Raw genomic sequence first — 18,379 nt, forward strand, 5'->3', positions numbered from 1 at the left:
AAAGAGAAATAGGCATGAGGACGGCAGAGAATTTGATCATGGAATATAGTTTGTTCGTGTTGACTGTGAAGTATATATGGAATCTAGAAAATGGTACTGATGAACCTCTTTGCAGGGCAGGAATAAAGACATGGACATAGTGAACACACTTGTGGACATGGAGAAGGGAAGGAGAGGGTGAGACAGATTGAGAGAGTAGCATTGACATATATACACTACCAAGTGTGAAATAGATAGCTAATGGGAAGCTGCTGTATAGCACAGATTACTCCACTCAGTGCTCTGTGATGACCTAGACGGGTGGGAGGGGGGAGGGGGAGCTCGAGAGGGAGGGGGAGTATGTATACTTATAACTGATTCATGTTGTTGTCCAGCAGAAACTAACACAACTTTGTAAAGCAATTATACTCCAATAAAAATGAAAGAAACAGAATTATCTATGGTACCAAGCATATTGAAGTCTCCAATCAGAACTGGAAATATGGAAGTAGATCTCAGGGAAGAGTTAAAAAGCACTGCTCTTCAAGGGTTTCAAAGCTCACACAGGCATACTGTATAACGGTTGACTTAAGTACCATTATGTGCTAGTGTTTCAGTCGTGTTTGACTTTTTGTGACCCTATGGATCCACCAAGCTACTCTGTCCATGGAATTCTCGGCAAAAATACTGGAAGGGGTTGCCATTCTCATCTCCAGGGGATTATCCCAACCCAGGGATCGAACCCGAGTTTCCCGCTTTGCAAGCGTATTCTTTCCTGCCTGAGCCGGCAAGGAAGCCCAAGTACAATTATAGTCAATCCATCTGGAGAAAGAAGTTTAGCTTGAACTTCTTTCTCCAGATGGATTGATTGTGCCAGATAGGAAGGTTTAACCGATGTGGACAGCACTGCCTGCACTGGGTGGCCCTCAGTGACTTCTGGGTTGGTGTTTATGTGGCCATACGAGTCTGGAACCTGAGCTGTGAGGAAGTTCCTTATACCTTAGTTGTAACTATAAATAGCTCTCTTCAAGAACACTAACCACCTTCTTATTAACCAGTTGCTATGGAAAAAATATTTAACCCCTTTGAATCTCACTTCTGTCACCTCTAAATTGGGGTTAAAAATCTGTTTACTTCACAAAGTTATTATACTTTGAATATAAATAATATATGCTGTGTTGGTCAGATTGTGCTGAAACTAATACATTCATACATTGTTGCTGCTGCTAAGTCGCTTCAGTCGTGTCCGACTCTGTGTGACCCCATAGATGGCAGCCCACCAGGCTCTGCCGTCCCTGGTATTCTCCAGGCAAGAACACTGGAGTGGGTTGCCATTTCCTTCTCCAGTGCATGAAAGTGAAAAGTGAAAGTGAATTCACTCAGTCGTGTCCTACTCTTCACAACCCCATGAACTCCAGCCTACCAGGCTCCTCCGTCCATAGGATTTTCCAGGCAAGAGTACTGGAGTGGGGTGCCAGTGCCTTCTGTGACATTGTTGCTACTAGATAGCAATTTGAAAGATACACCAAAAACCATAAAATGCACAAACTCCTTTGACCCAGTAATTTTGTTCCTGGTAATTTATTCTATGGAAAAAAAAAAAAAAAAACCTAAGTGAAAAATCATATGCATTGGAGCATTTTCTATTCAAAAAATTATAAACAATAATAGAATGATTAAATAAAATATCTTGCCTTAACACAATGAAATATTGACCAACTCCTAAGGAAACTATAGGTATGTAGAAAACAGTTGGGAAAAAACATGAACAAAATAAAACAACGGATAGTATAGTAGAATTTTAAGTATTTTTCCTTTTATTAATTTATCTGAATGTTATTACTCCAGCAGAATAATTAAAATGCTTAAAGCATTTTAAAATTAAAAAAAAATTTTTGGCTCCAAACTAAATTTCTTCTTACTGTCTCTTATTTTTCATTTAGGGAAATTATCGTTTCATGAAACTCTTACTTACACGCAGAGCAAACTGGATGCAGAAGGATCTGGAAGAAATGACTCCTTTACACTTGACTACTCGGCACAAGAGCCCTAAATGTTTGGCACTTCTGCTGAAGTTTATGGCACCAGGAGAAGTGGATACACAGGATAAAAACAAGGTAACAGACTATCAGAATGGAAGACAAGTAGAACAGAAAGCAAACACTTTATTTTATGATGTGAAGCCTCAAGGAAGAAGGCTCAATTACCACTCGTACATGGCAGAACAATTCCAAATCTCCATATGCCCCAGTAAAGGATTTCACTTAAACTGTGTCCTGCCAGCAACTGTAGTGTAGTGGGTAGTATCATCTTCTCACATATGGGGAAACCGAAGCTCAAGAAGATTGAAATTCTACCAAAGATCCAAGTGCCAGGACTAGAATGTGAACCCAGGCCTGTCTAACTCTAACTCATTATTTGACTGTTAGTCATGATAGTTGCAATTTGCTGTGAGATTTGTGGTGACCAAATGCCCCCAAATAATGTACTTAGTGCATAACTGCTTTAATGTCCTGGGCTTTGACATACTTCTTGGGTTTCAGTGTCAGTTCAGTTCAGTTGCTCAGTCGTGTCCGACTCTTTGTGACCCCATGAATCGCAGCACGCCAGGCCTCCCTATACATCACCAGCTCCTGGAGTTCACTCAAACTCATGTCCATCAAGTCGGTGATGCCATCCAGCCATCTCATCCTCTGTCGTCCCCTTCTCCTCCTGCCCCCAATCCCTCCCAGCATCAGAGTCTTTTCCAATGAGTCAACTCTTCGCATGAGGTGACCAAAGTATTGGAGTTTCAGCTTCAGCATCAGTCCTTCCAAAGAACACTCAGGATTGATCTCCTTCAGAATGGACTGGTTGGATCTCCTTGCAATCCAAGGGACTCTCAAGAGTCTTCTCCAACACCACAGTTCAAAACCATCAGTTCTTCAGCACTCAGCTTTCTTCACAGTCCAACTCTCACATCCATACATGACCACTGGAAAAACTGTAGCCACTTCCAGTGTAGAAGCCACTAATTGTTCTGTGTGCATCAACTTACTTAACCTCGCTATACCTCAATTTTTCCGTATGCGAAAAGGGGATAAACAGGGTTGTTGAAGATAAAATGAGATAATATATATCAAGTGTTTAGCACAATGCCCAGTGCATAGTATTCTCTCAATAAATACTAGCTGTAAAATTGTTATTAATTTCATTTTCATTGTAATATTTGCTCTGACATTGTTATTGGTATTCATTATCTTCCATGCTCTTGAATTTGAACATGTTGTATCAGTTCAGTTCAGTTCAGTCGCTCAGTCGTGTCAGACTCTTTGCGACCCCATGAATCACAGCACACCAGGCCTCCCTGTCCATCACTAGCTCCCAGAGTTCACTCAGACTCACGTACATCAAGTCGGTGATGCCATCCAGCCATCTCATCCTCGGTCGTCCCCTTCCCTTCCTGCCTCCAATCCCTCCCAGCATCAGAGTCTTTTCCAGTGAGTAAACTCTTCACATGAGGTGGCCAAAGTACTGGAGCTTCAGCTTTAGCATCATTCCTTCCAAGGAGATCCCAGGGTTGATCTTCAGAATGGACTGGTTGGATCTCCTTGCAGTCCAAGGGACCCTCAAGAGTCTTCTCCAACACCACAGTTCAAAAGCATCAATTCTTCGGCTCTCAGCCTTCTTCACAGTCCAACTCTCACATCCATACATGACCACAGGAAAAACCATGGCCTTGACTAGATGGACCTTAGTTGGCAAAGTAATGTCTCTGCTTTTGAATATACTATCTAGGTTGGTCATAACTTTTCTTCCAAGGAGTAAGCGTCTTTTAATTTCATGGCTGCAGTCACCATCTGCAGTGATTTTGGAGCCCCAAAAAATTAAGTCTGACACTGTTTCCATTGTTTCCCCATCTGTTTCCCATGAATTGATGGGACCGGATGCCATGATCTTCATTTTCTGAATGTTGAGCTTTAAGCCAACTTTTTCACTCTCCACTTTCACTTTCATCAAGAGGCTTTTTAGCTCCTCTTCACTTTCTGCCATAAGGGTGGTGTCATCTGCATATCTGAGGTTATTGATATTTCTCCCGGCAATCTTGATTCCAGCTTGTGTTTCTTCCAGTCCAGCGTTTCTCATGATGTACTCTGCATAGAAGTTAAATAAGCAGGGTGACAATATACAGCCTTGATGTACTCCTTTTCCTATTTGGAGCCAGTCTGTTGTTCCATGTCCAGTTCTAACTGTTGCTTCCTGGCCTGCATACAGGTTTCTCAAGAGGCAGGTTAGGTGGTCTGGTATTCCTATCTCTTTCAGAATTTTCCACAGTTTATTGTGATCCACACAGTCAAGTAATGCTCAAAATTCTCCAAGCCAGGCTTCAGCAATATGTGAACCGTGAACTTCCAGGTGTTCAAGCTGGTTTTAGAAAAGGCAGAGGAACCAGAGATCAAATTGCCAACATCCACTGGATCATGGAAAAAGCAAGAGAATTCCAGAAAAACATCTATTTCTACTTTATTGACTATGTTGTATACATTGGTCATTGTTTTGATCAATATTCTGATTATTCTTTACAGGAAAAAAATGTGGTCTTTAGTTAGACAAAGGCAGTCATCCTCTTCCTTTTCATCAGGCACTTAATCATAGAGTCTTGCAAACTCCTGCACACTCATGAAATTAAAGCTGTTATAATTAAGTCCCTGGGTTGATGCTCAATAACCTTTTCACTCCCATAGTATTCTTAATGTAATTTTTAAATTTTGTTGAGTAGTCACTCATATAACCTGAAGTTCTGAGATCAAGTTTTTAATTTTACAACAACTGTAAATTGATGTTATTCCTAACTCACAGCATTTGTAGTGCTAACAGTTCACTGAGATTTCCCTGGGCATCCAGTGGTTGGGACTCTTCATTTTCACTGCTGAGAGCACGGGTTTTCTGGGTTGGGGAACTATGATTCTTCAAGCCATGTACTACGGCCAGAAAATAAATATTTCACTGAAAAAAGCACTTTATTCAGTCCACAAAGACCCATTAATCACTCGATCGGAGTAAAAGTCCTTTATTGCGTTTATGCCATTTAGCAGATTGCTTATCCTCCTCACGCTCAGTTTCCTCATCAGTCACGTGCAAATTCAAGAGTGCTCATCTCCCAGAGTTGCCCTGATAGAGACTACAGGAGAGGAAATATGCAGAAGTCGTACGGCAGTAGCTGCCATGCAGTAAGAGTGTGGGGAAAGCTTGTTGTGTTGTCACTGTTCTGTTGTCAATGTCAGTTTGAGAATCTCTTCATTTTGCAGCAAACAGCTCTGCACTGGAGTGCCTACTACAATAACCCTGAGCATGTGAAGCTGCTCATCAAGCACGATTCTAACATTGGAATTCCTGATGTCGAAGGCAAGATCCCACTTCACTGGGCAGCCAACCACAAAGATCCAAGTGCTGTTCACACAGTGCGATGCATTCTGGTGGGTATAATGGATGGCCTTACCCTCCAAGAGAAATTATGTTATGAATTATCCACTGTATGCAAAAGCATTTTACAGCACACTAGCAAATTATGACACAAAAGAGTACAACAAAAAACGTGTGAGTTCATCAGCAAGAAATAGAGCATTTTAATACTGTGATTTAAGACCACACAGAAATTTCCTGCATGCCTGCTTCCAACGGCGTTCTCTCTCCCTATGCCATGCTCGTTTCTGTCCCGCATCGGCTACTTTTCTGAGTTCCTATTTATCATCCCTGACTTTGTTTTATACTTGTTCTTATCAAATAGTAAGTAGATGTAAGTGAATAAATACATTTAAGATATAAGGAATAAGGAAACTTATGTACTCATCACTGAGTGGAGGAGCCAAGTAAATCACTGTTTAAGTTCCCTGGGTTACCTCCAAGTAGCATTCTTTTATCTCCTTTCTCAGAGGCAGCCACTACCGTCAATTTTGTGCTTATTATTCCACGGGTTTTCATTATAGTTTTGCCACATATGTTTGCATTCCTAAACAATGTACTATTTCATTTTTAACATTTTTGCATTTTATATTCATAGAATCATACTGTATGTATTCTGAGACATCCTTTTCTCTTGCTCAGTGTTAAGTTGGTGGTTTTAATCTGTGTTGCTGTGTGTAGCTGTAATATGTTACTTTTTACTGCTGTATGCTGACTAGTATTCCATTTTTTGAAGATTAAATGACACACATTTTTCATTCTGTTATTGACAGACATTTGAAACTGTTCCCAGTTTCTTACTATTTACAACAGTGCTGCTTTGAACCTTTTTTAAAAACCCTATTTAGGGTATGAATTTAACTGGTTGTTGCAGGTGTATAGAAATGCAGTTGATACTTTTGGCCATTAATTATATATCTAACCAACTTTCTATACTTATGAATTTCGAATGTTTATCAGTAGATTCTTTGAGGTTTTTTAATCATTTCTTCCAAAATTACCACTTACATGCTGTGGTAGTCTAATGTTTGGTCCCATTTGCTTATAACACAGAAATCAGACTTTTGAAGATGTTATTGTTTTATTTATACAATGATTAACTTATTTCTACTTGTTTGTTACCTGATTCCTCTGCCGTGCATTTCTCTTTGGATCTCCAGTTTTCCTTCCAGAGTTACTACCTTTTTCCTTGAAATACAATTCTTAGCACTCTCATTAGTATAGATGCATGGTAGTTAACTCCCTGATTAATTCAACTGTTAAGAATGTCTGTGTTTCTACAATGCTCTTGAATACGTAGTTTTTCTGCACACACAATTCTAGGTAGTTACTTTTATCAGCTCTTTCAGACTGTTATTTTGCTGCTTTCTGCCTTTCATTGTTCCTCTTAAACAGTCTGTTATTTGTCTAATTGTAATCCCTTTATAGATTATCTTTTCTCTCCAGGTGGTTTTTAAAATTTTTCTATACAGTATTCTACAGTTTTACTACAGTGTGTCTAGTATGCCTTTTTTTTTTTTTTTTCATGTTTAGTACACATTCTGATTATTGCATCTCAGTTCTGGAAAATATATAGCCATTATCTCAGTATTGCTTCTCTTTCTTTCTCTCTATGCCTGCCTATGGTGTCTCCAATAATGCATATTTTAGACCTTTCCGTCTTACTTTCTGTGTCTGTTAACTTTTCTTTTACATTTCTGTCGTCTTGTCCCATTCTGCTACATTCTGGGTGATTGCATCAGATCTGCCTTCCAGTTTACCAAGTCTTTCTTCAGCTGCATCCAGTCTTGTTTACACTATTTGTTTAGTTTTCAATCTCGGTGATTGTGGTTTCACTTCTAAAACGTCTCCTCAGTTCTTTTTCAGATCTGCCTGATTATTTCGAGAGCTTTTTCCCTTGCTTACTTTAAACCTTTTTAACTGTGCTATGTGGTTTGCGGAATCTTAGTTCCCCCACCAATAATCAAACCCATCCCCCCTGCATTGGAAGCACAGATTCTTAACCACTGGACTGCTGAGGAAGTCCCCATTTTTTATTTTCTTACATGTTTTATCATTAGTTATTTTGTATTCTCTATGTGTTAATTTCAAAATCTGAGGTCTGTGGAGGGTGATTCGCACTTATAATATCTTCCTTACAAATTTGGCTTTTTTTTTTTCCCTCCTTTATAAGTGCATTTAAGTCCTTGGGAGGCTGAAGGTCCTAGAATGCCGCCATGGTAATATTCTACTTCTTTTTTGAAGTGTTTTATAATACCTTTTATACTCTTCTTTTATAAAATAGGCTGACTGGATAGAGAGCTCTAAACCTGGAAAGGCCCTTCAAAGAGTTCTTAGATTGGGACAGGAGGGCTTGACTTTGGGTATGACCTAATCTGAGAAGGGACCTGAGGTGGGCGAGGAACTCTCTTCAGCTAAAGCAGTTCCAAAAAGCTGGCAGGAGAAGATCGTCTGCTGGTAGCACTTTCAGCAGCTGTGGAGGTAGGGAAGGAGGACCTAAGCAGTGCATCATATCTCTACAAAGATCCAGAAGAAAAAACAAATAAATGTTGTGAACTGTCAGTTTAAACCAAAAATCTAATATCCATGTGATAAAAAAATTTCAACCTCATTCATAAAAGGAATACAGTTTAAAGCATCAGTGAAATGCTTTTCATACCTACAAGGGGAAAAATGTTTTAAGTTTGATAATATCAAGTGGTTAATTTGTGCCAGCATGTGGGGAAATAAAAGCTTTTACACATCGTCATGGATGTGTTAATTAGTACAGCCATTTGGAGAGCAGCTTGACAATACCTAACTGAAGATGCAGATATCTTTTAACCCAGCAGTTTCCCTTCAGAGTATCTGGGCTAGAGAAAAATCTCACATATATGCCACAAGGAGATATGTAAAGGAAGTGCAATGTAAAAAATGCATTGCAGCGTTTTTGTTAATAGTGGAAAACAGTGTAAGTAACCTAAATATCCTTCAGCAAGGGCTTCCCTGGTGGCTCAGACGGTAAAGAATCCACCTGCAATGTGGGAGACCTGGGTTCCATCCCTGGGTTAGGAAGATCCCTGGAGAAAGGAAAGGCTACCCAATCCAGTAATCTGGCCTGGAGAATCTCCATGAATAGAGGAGCCCGGTGGGCTACAGTCCATGGGGTTGCAAAGAGTTAGGCATGACTGAGTGACTTTCAAGAGAATGGATAACTAAACTGTGGTTTAACAAAGAGATTAGTATCATTACAGATACCCAAATGTATTGTGTTGAATTAAAAAAATTTAAAAATATAATTTTGAAAGAAAAAATTCAAGGATATACATGGCATAATGCATAAGTATAAATATTGAAAACACATACAAAATTTATCTATTGTTTATGGATATATATATATGAAGCAAAAATACAAAACATATGGCTTTAGCTGAATCCATAACAGATTAAAAAAGCACATTAGGGAAAGTGTTGATTCCTATTTAATCTAGATAGTACAAGTACATTTATTTTTCTATACTTTTTATAGTTAAATATGAAATTAAATATTTTAAGATTTAGACTGTATACTTTTTTTAATTTTATCACTTCTGCTGAGAGAGAATATATAGGTTTCAAAAATTGCTCAGTTAATACTTATATCAAATGTGGCTTTTTTGAGGATTCTATGTATGTCTGAAGTCTCTGGTTCCTTAAAAATAGGATGCTGCTCCAACAGAGTCTTTACTGAACTGGCAAGACTACGAGGGTCGAACACCTCTTCACTTTGCAGTCGCTGATGGGAATGTGACAGTGGTTGATGTCTTGACCTCATACGAAAGCTGCAATATAACATCTTACGATAACTTATTTCGAACGCCGCTTCACTGGGCAGCTTTGCTAGGTGAGTTGAATATGAAACCAAGGATCAACAGTAGGAGGAACTGCTTGAGTACAGGAAATTTTCCGTGGCTTCTCCCCGCTATCAGCTCCCACCTCCTATTTAATTGGTTTAATTTTTAATTGATATGTAGTACTTTGTACCTAAATTCCTCTGTTGTATGCTTAAATTTTAACAATATAAATGTATTCTGTTATATGTTAATTTCAACAACATGTCTTTTAAAATTGTTATTATAAAACCAATGTGCATTTGTTAACAAATGTAAATATAAAATAATCTTCACATTTCAATGCCTTTGCTTTTTTTGGAGAAGGGCTTTGATTTTATGTTTCAGCTAATACTATGTTTGATTTTCTTCTTCATATTTCCTGATGTGCCTTTTACTTAGCATTTTTGGGGATCACTTTTTTATATGGGAGATTATATATGTGTATCTGTCTGAATTTTGGCAATCTGAGAGTCTTTCCCTTTAAGTGAAGGAGTTTTGCCCACTGACAGTCATTGTTACAAATTGTACAATTTGATCTTTTTTCTGTTATTCTGATCTTTGAGGATTAGTTTTTTTTTACCCTTAATTTGGAATTTTTCCTGATTTCTTTGTTTTCTGCCTTGTGGTGTATGGATTACATTGTAGCTATCTGGTTTTGAATTTCCTAATGTTTCAGGAGGGTTTCTAGGTTTTACTAGTAATTACTTTTAAATTTATTAAAAGCTTTCTTGAGCCTAAGCCTGAGTCAAGAGCAAAACTGCATTTACTGATTCCCATCTATTTAAAATGAGGAATTTGACATACTTTCACTTATACTCTTTGGGTGTTTGTTAATATGATCTGACAGTTAATATTAATGATTATAAAAAGATTATTATTATAGACTTAGTTTTTAAATTACATGTTATCTCTTTTTTAAATTATTCTTACATTTGCATTTGGTTTTGTAGTCAGATTTATAATTACTATTCAGTCTTCATTTCAATGTTTAGTTTCATTCCTTTTCCTCTGCATTTTTGCAAATTTGTCTGCATGGCACTAAACTGAATTTTCTTTTCATGAATTCTGCTTTCTTTCTGCCTCTTATAGATTATATTTTAGGCTATGTTTTTATTTCCTTCTATCATCCATATTTCTTTTTATCTCAGCTTTTTATATTTTTACCTCCTCCCATTACCCTTTCATTTTAGATTATCTTCTTAGGATACTGTTTCACTTCATAGAGGCCATCTTTCTATAAAAGTCAAGGATGCCAAACTGTTGCCTGAAATTTTCTTCTGGATCCTTCTCTAGATCATTTTCTGAGGTATGCTCTTGTTCTTTCTGATGGTGTTCCTTTCCCCCGTCTTAAGAGTGTTTCCATAAAGCCTTTTCTGAATTTTTCTCCTTATCTCTCAAACAAGATGAGAAGTATTTAGATTGAGTGTGTGGCATAAATTGCCCTTGACCCTACTTTTGCCCATTTGTGTTATGGAGCACTCAATCTCAAACCACAGCTGAGGAGCAGGCAGAGGAGCACAACTCCCATGCAAATTCCTGTTTTTCTGCTTGGCGTATTCTTGCTCTGCTAATGTGGCTTCTGCGTCATTGCCTCACTCCCTGTACACTGAAGCAATAGCATGTATGAAATTGAGGTTTCCTAAATATACTGTTAGCAGATCTGTTCATTCTTTGATCTTTTCTACAGTCCTTCACTTGGGGAGACCTCCTCCACATCCTCCAAAATGGACTGCAGAGCACTCTTTTCTACCAGCACCTCACTATTCCTGCCCACTTCTGGGGTTTGAAATTACTGCCTAGGTGTTCAGACATTGGGGGAAGGAGGTACAAAGTGATAGACAGAAGGCCCAGAGGTCACAAGAGACTGTGTTATAGCTGGTCCACCTGAATAGCAGACGAGAACAGCCATACAGTTCTGATTGGTTGTGCAGTAGAACCTGGAGATGAGGGACAGAGAGGGCCTGCCTTCTGACACCTTCCCTCCCTCTTGATGGGCAGTTTTATAAGGTGAACCAAGGGATGCAGTGAGCTGGTACCAGATACAGTTTTTTCTCAGTCTGGCAATTGTAATTAGTCATTTCCTTGTTGATCAAAGCATTGAGTTTTTAGTATTTACGTTTTTGCCTTTGTGCTGCCTAATCATAGTATTTTGGTAAGAAGTTAGAAGAGGCTGCACCAGGGACCGTTCTTCTGAAACCCTTGGGAGTGCTGGTTTATGGACTAGTGATTTTTCTTTTCCCTTTCCTTGAAACAGACCATAAATAATCAGTCCTTTTGTGTGATAACTACCTTGTGTCTGCTTTCAGGCCATGCACAGATTGTCCATCTCCTTTTAGAAAGAAATAAGTCTGGAACCATTCCATCTGACAGCCAAGGAGCAACACCCTTGCACTATGCAGCTCAGAGTAACTTTGCTGTAAGTAAGCCATGATAGTTATCTCCTTTTAAATTAGAATGTTATCATCAGCACAGTATAATTCCATCTTCCTCACCTCCCCTAATGCACCATTGAATAGTACACGGAATACTCAGATTGCTAAAATACCTTAATTTCCCACATTTCTTTCTCTCTGGTACCCATAGCAAATATAGCTATAGTTCTCCTTCCTGGCACTCCTAAAAATCTATTCTGCTTACCACCTACAGTTTCGGTAAACCTTTATCTTCTATTATCTCCCAAGATCTCAGAAAAATACTAAGTTTTGAGGTGGGGTTCATTCTTATTATGAAAAGATAAGAAATTCAGTTGGCCCACTATAGTCAGTCTATGGAAATCATAATTCAGTCCATAGTTCAACACAGGCCTATGTAAAGACATGTTATCCCTATTTAGAGATGAAGAAACCAAGATTCCAAGAGATTAAATGATTTGCCACAATGTTTCTTTTTAATATACTTTAGTGTTTTTATAGTTTATTTATTTATTTTTGGCTGTGCTCGGTCTTCATTCCTATGTGGGCTTTCCTCTAGTTGGAGCAAGTGGGGGCTACTCTCTAACTGTGGTATGTGAGCTTCTCTTTGCCGTGGCTCCTCTTGTTGCAGAGCACAGGCCCTGGGGCATGCAGGCTTCAGTCGCTGTGGCATGTAGGGTCAGTAGTTGCAGCTAACAGGCTCGGGAGCACATGCTCAGTACCTGTGGTGCATGGGCTTAGTTGCTCCGTGGCACATGGGATCTTCCCAGATCAGGGATCGAATCCATGTCTCATGCGTTGGCAAGTGGCCTCTTTACCACTGAGCCATTGGGGAAGCCTTGCCTAGAACCCAACTCTTGGATTCCGAATTTAGCTATGTACAGAAACTAGTAGTTAAGTAGATGTGCTAATGAAAGTAAGAAAGAATACTAGAACATTATAGAAAGAAACACTTGCTGTAGATAATTTGCCAATTACAGAAATGGTTTTTTAATGATTATGCAAAGTCTAAGCTCAGTTTCAAGTCCCTTGATCTCCTTTAGACTCTATTTACTTGCAAGAGGTTGTAATTCCCTGTTTAAAAAATACTACCACCAACATCAAAACCCCATAAAACCCTTGTAAGTATTCATCACTTAGAAAACATACTGAACAAAAGAAATGTTTGCAAATTGTTGAAAGAAACCCCCCAAATCACCAACATTTAAAAAAAAATTATTTCTTTATTCAAGTCTACTTAATAAGCACCTACATTAGCTCCTGGGAGCTAAGCTATAATACTGCAGTAGCTCAACAACTAGTTTTAAGACTAGGAAGCAGTGTGTGTTGCAGTAGAAAGAGTGTGGTAACTTAACCCTGGATTCTACTTTTGTGTTTGCTACTGGTATTTATGTGGCCTTGAGCCTAAATCTCATCTGTAAAATGAGGAGCTGGAATAGATGAACCCTTACATTTTTTCTTGGTCTAAAGTATTGAACATCAACATTTTATGCATCTCTAGCCAATTCACAGCCTCCAGAAATTGTTTTTTCTGAAACTATTTTATTTCCATCCAAGCAAAAGTGCCTATGATCTTCCTATAAGTTTGTAAGCATCTGAGTTTTGAGGAAAGATGCAATTTTAAGTGCTGTGAATATTGTTGTTATTTAGTCGCTAAGTCATGCCTATCTCTTTTCAACCCCATGGACTGTAGCCTGCCAGGCACCTCTATCCATGGGATTTCCCAGGTAAGAATACTGGAGTGGGTTCCCATTTCCTTCTCCAGGGGATTTTCCTGAGCCAGAGATCGAACCCACATCTCCTGCATTGGCAGGTGGATTCTTTACCACTGAGCCACCAGGGAAGTAGCTATGAATATTAACTGCCATTAAAATTGTCAAACACTATAAGAATTATTAAGGGTCTTCATTTTTGTATGATTCTATAGAGGAAGGACTTAGAATGCAGGAATTACTGAATAATATTTGTTAGGTGAATTGAACAACTGCACTTCTCAGTAGCTACCACTCATCATTTGATAAATCCATTAACTATTAAAAAAATAGTAACAAAGTACATAGTTTCTTCTCTGCAGTTAAATTTTTAAATTTAATTGAGAATAATCATTCTCAATTATAAGAATATTGAATGGGGGAATTAAGTTATATTTTAAAATGCTGTGAAAACTAAAACCAATACATAAGGACAGCAGATTGTTATTTTCAATGGAAATCATAATTTTATTATTCACAAAAAGATAATTTCATTTGATTCAAAAGTAGACCAAAAAATACTTTGCTTCATAGTGTAAGTCACGTATAACACTGGTTTTATTGCCATAGAAAATGCCACTCTCATGTCTCAAATTTTTTAATGTTTTCTTACAGGAAACAGTTAAAGTGTTTTTAAAACATCCATCAGTAAAAGATGATTCAGACCTTGAAGGAAGAACATCCTTTATGTGGGCTGCTGGGAAAGGCAGTGATGACGTCCTTAGGACTATGCTGAGCTTAAAATCTGACATTGACATTAATATGGCAGATAAATATGGAGGTACAGGTAAGAACTGGCAGACATATTCAGCTTTCATTCAGGCTTCAGGGTATAGATGGTGCTATAATACTTGCAAAATAGCAAGTTGAAACCATTGTTCCTAATCTACTATTATTTGACATTGATCTTTACTTTTTAAGTTTAGGTTGCCAGGATATCACTCCAACAGCTTTATTTTTCCAAGTATTACAGCTAAAATTACCGTATGTTATTATCAAGTAAATTTTGACATTGATTTACAAGCCTTGTTGCTCCTTAGACGTAATTGCAGGAACTCTTCTGATCATATATCTTTGCATAAAAAAGCATAAACCTGAACTTTAAAAACTATGCGTACTTAGCAGTTATTAACTACATTTTCAAAAATTTAGAATTATATTTTAAAGAATGCACACATCTATGTATGTTCTCACCAGTCTCATTTAATATGCTGTTTTCTCAGTTTTGAACAGCATTACTGCTGTTCTCCTGAATCTCCCATTTCTCCCATTAACCTCCCATGACTCTTGAAGCTTCAAAGCTTTGAAAGCTCTTCCTATATGCTTCCTTTAATCTCTTTTTCTAAGAAGAGAGCCCTCGAACAATGTGTTGATTACTAAGAGAAGTACTTGTTTTTGTAACACCCATTGTTACCTTGGGTGACACAGCTCTTCCTTGTGTACTGCAGTCAGCCCTCCATATCCAAGGGTTTTGCATCTGTGGCTTTGGAAGGCTGACTTGTACTGCACCATCTCATAAAAGAGTCTTAAGCATCTTCAGATTTTAGTATCTGTAGAGGCTCCTGGAACCAATCCCCCATGGATAACAAAGGATACTTGTATATACAAATCACAAGTCAGAAAGAAAAATCACAGCACAGAAACACTGAATGGAACAAAACCTCAGCTGCAAGCTTCTCAATGTTATGTTTTCTTACACATGAAAACATTCTAGAGCCATTTGCACCTACGTGTCATCCTGGATAAGATCTTTCTATCTTTCTTGATCACCAAAATTGTTCATATAGCACTTGGGGGACAGAGGGGTATGTGGTTGCTATACCTAATATCTCCCTCCTTATACCTAGAACATCTCACGTTCTGATTTTTTAAAAAGTTTTTAGGTAATATCAATTTTGATAAAGGCTTCAACTTGTAAAAGTATTTGTTTATCAGTGTTTCACCATAGACCTTAAGCTTCTTAAGGAGTATCTTATACAGACACATAGGCATTGAGTTTATAAATGATCTGAGTATTTAATTTTTTATCAGACTTTTATTATTATGCAGTCTTTGTCACTGGCATCGCTCTTTGTTTAACTTTTCATGTATTTTAATAAAGTATGGGCTAGGATACTTGCATTCTCAGTCAAGGTTGTCTTTCTGATGTACATCTTAGTTGGGGTTGAGACCTAAATTTTCAAATTCATTCATTCCCTGGGCTCTTTCTCTTAAGGATATTTTATTATACATCAGTGATACATATCTTTCTGACATTTCTATGCCAGTGAGTTCCTCTCCATCATCCCTTTCAGTTCAGTCAGTTCAGTCGCTCAGTCATCTCCGACTCTTGGTGACCCCATGAATTGCAGCACACCAGGCCTCCCTGTCCATCACCAGCTCCCGGAGTTCACTCAAACCCATGTCCATTGAGTCGGTGATGCCATCTAGCCATCTCATTCTCTGTCGTCCCCTTCTCCTCCTGCCCCCAATCCCTCCCAGCATCAGAGTCTTTTCCAATGAGTCAACTCTTCGCATGAGGTGACCAAAGTATTGGAGTTTCAGCTTCAGCATCAGTCCTTCCAAAGAACACTCAGGATTGATCTCCTTCAGAATGGACTGGTTGGATCTCCTTGCAATCCAAGGGACTCTCAAGAGTCTTCTCCAACACCACAGTTCAAAACCATCAGTTCTTCGGCGCTCAGCTTTCTTCACAGTCCAACTCTCACATCCATACATGACCACTGGAAAAACCATAGCCTTGACTAGACGAACCTTTGTTGGCAAAGTAATGTCGCTGCTTTTTAATATGCTCTCTAGGTTAGTCATAACTTTCCTTCCAAGGAGTAAGCGTCTTTTAATTTCATGGCTGCAGTCACCATCTGCAGTGATTTGGAGCCCAAAAAAGTAAAGTCTGACACTGTTTCCACTGTTTCTCCATCTATTTCCCATGAAGTGATGGGACCAGATGCCATGATCTTAGTTTTCTGTATAATGAGCTTTAAGCCAACTCTTTCACCTAAAGCCAGACATCCTGGAATGTGAAGTCAAGTGGGCCTTAGAAAGCATCACTACGAACAAAGCTAGTGGAGGTGATGGAATTCCAGTTGAGCTGTTTCAAATCCTGAAAGATGATGCTGTGAAAGTGCTGCGCTCAATATGCCAACAGATTTGGAAAACTCAGCAATGGCCACAGGACTGGAAAAGGTCAATTTTTATTCCAATCCCAAAGAAAGGCAATGCTAAAGAATGCTCAAACTACCGCACAATCGCACTCATCCCTTTAGAGGGTTGTTTTTCCTTAATTAAAAGTGAGTTCTTATCAATAGCAATCTGTAAGTATTATTTGGATCAAATAAATCAACTATAAAACAAAATACAAAGATATCAGGAAAATGTGAACACTCTCCGGATATATCTGATATTACAAAACTTGTGTTAACATCTTTTAGATATGAAATTGAGCCTGTATGTTCTTTGCATTGCTGGGGCTGGGGTTCTGCAAACCACATTTGCTTTTTGCCAGCAGGGGAGTCAGCCCACAGTGGGCAGTACAGGGAGGCTGGAAAGCCAGAAGAGGAGTTTGGGATTACAGCTTCCTGTTGGCTTCCTATTCTTGTATTTGTTTCTAGTTCCTGTCGGCGTATCCTAGTCAGTCTTACTCAGCAGAGCACTGATCCCTTGTTCCAGTGGCAACAGTTAATTCACTTTGTGGTTTATCCAGCACTTACAGGACCTGCCAAGCAAAGCCCCTCCTCAGAGGTCTGAGTCTCAGCTTTGCAGAGCGCCTCCTCTAGGCCTTTAAAGTTGTAATAATTCTATCCTCTTCTTTTTGTTCCCTCAGTCTTAGAATTGCTAGCCTCTGTGATACCTTAGTGTTTCCTTTTTGCTTTTTTAGCTCTTCAGTACAAGGCTGGCAGTCCTTCATATTTAATTTTCTCTGTTAAAGTATCTGAGAGATACTCTGATTGATACAGTGACTGTGTTTTAAAAAAGAACCCTTGTCTTTCAGCCATACTAAAATAACTAAATATTCACTAAAATAACTAAATAACTAAAATATTCACAAACAAAAGGATGTGACTTTAGACTTTTATTCAAAACAATCAGAAGTGGGAGAATGGATAGCAGGTAAATGAAACAAGATTAGCCAACAAGATCACTGTTGAATCTGGGTGACGGCAGTATTCACCCAGAGACTCTTGGCTTTATTTATCTTTTTTTGTAGTCTTCCAAAAAGATACATGCACCCCTATGTTCATAGCAGCACTATTCACAATAGTCATACATGGAAACAATCTAAATGTCCATTGACCAATGAGTTGATAAAGAAGATGTGCCTTTACATTTGAATAACATTTGAAATTCTCCATAACATAAAGTTATTGGAAAGAATTTTTAAAGTTCCTATGTAAATGTGTTTTTTCAAAGAAGGAACAATGATTGTAGTCTAAAATTGTTTTAAAATAAATGAAAATAATCAGAAATGGGAAATTTCCTTTAACAAGATCCTTAATTCTATCTTTTACTCAATTGAAATTTTGTCTTTAAAAAAAAAAAAACACTTGACATTGATATTTATCTGAAGAGTATCTGTTGATGCCACATTACACAATTATAGAATTTCAGAGTTAAAAAGTACCTTAAAATTACATCTAGTCCAGGATTTTCTAAGCTGTGTTCTTCAGACCAGTACCTTCCCATAGAGTTAGCTAAAGTGTTGCTGAGGGAGTGGGTGCTTGAATGGGTAACCCCTATCCCTACTTTGACCAGAAACACTCACCTCTTAACTATTTTATATGTTGAATGTTTTGTAAAATTTCATTTGGGAGGGAAAAAACTAACATTCTTATGGTTTTAAATGTGAAAATCACTGAACTATCACAGATGTATCATGTGCCTTAATCTGCCTTATAACATTCTCACCAACATTTTTTTCACCAAAGACATCTCCTCACTGTCTTTC

General features: G+C 38.2%; 1 protein-coding gene across 4 annotated transcripts in view; it reads left to right on the forward strand.

Moving 5' to 3' along the window:
* INVS (inversin) overlaps nt 1–18,379 on the forward strand; it is a 133,721-nt gene that overhangs the window by 61,435 nt on the left and 53,907 nt on the right. For all 4 annotated transcript variants that reach the window (XM_013966062.2, XM_013966063.2, XM_018052243.1 and 1 more), the window contains 5 exons: nt 1,923–2,096; nt 5,268–5,435; nt 9,103–9,283; nt 11,579–11,688; nt 14,050–14,221. In XM_013966062.2, coding sequence (XP_013821516.1) covers nt 1,923–2,096; nt 5,268–5,435; nt 9,103–9,283; nt 11,579–11,688; nt 14,050–14,221 — 805 coding nt within the window. The remainder of the gene's footprint in view (nt 1–1,922; nt 2,097–5,267; nt 5,436–9,102; nt 9,284–11,578; nt 11,689–14,049; nt 14,222–18,379) is intronic.

This window comes from Capra hircus, chromosome 8 (genome assembly GCF_001704415.2).
Source record: "Capra hircus breed San Clemente chromosome 8, ASM170441v1, whole genome shotgun sequence".
NCBI lineage: Eukaryota > Metazoa > Chordata > Mammalia > Artiodactyla > Bovidae > Capra > Capra hircus.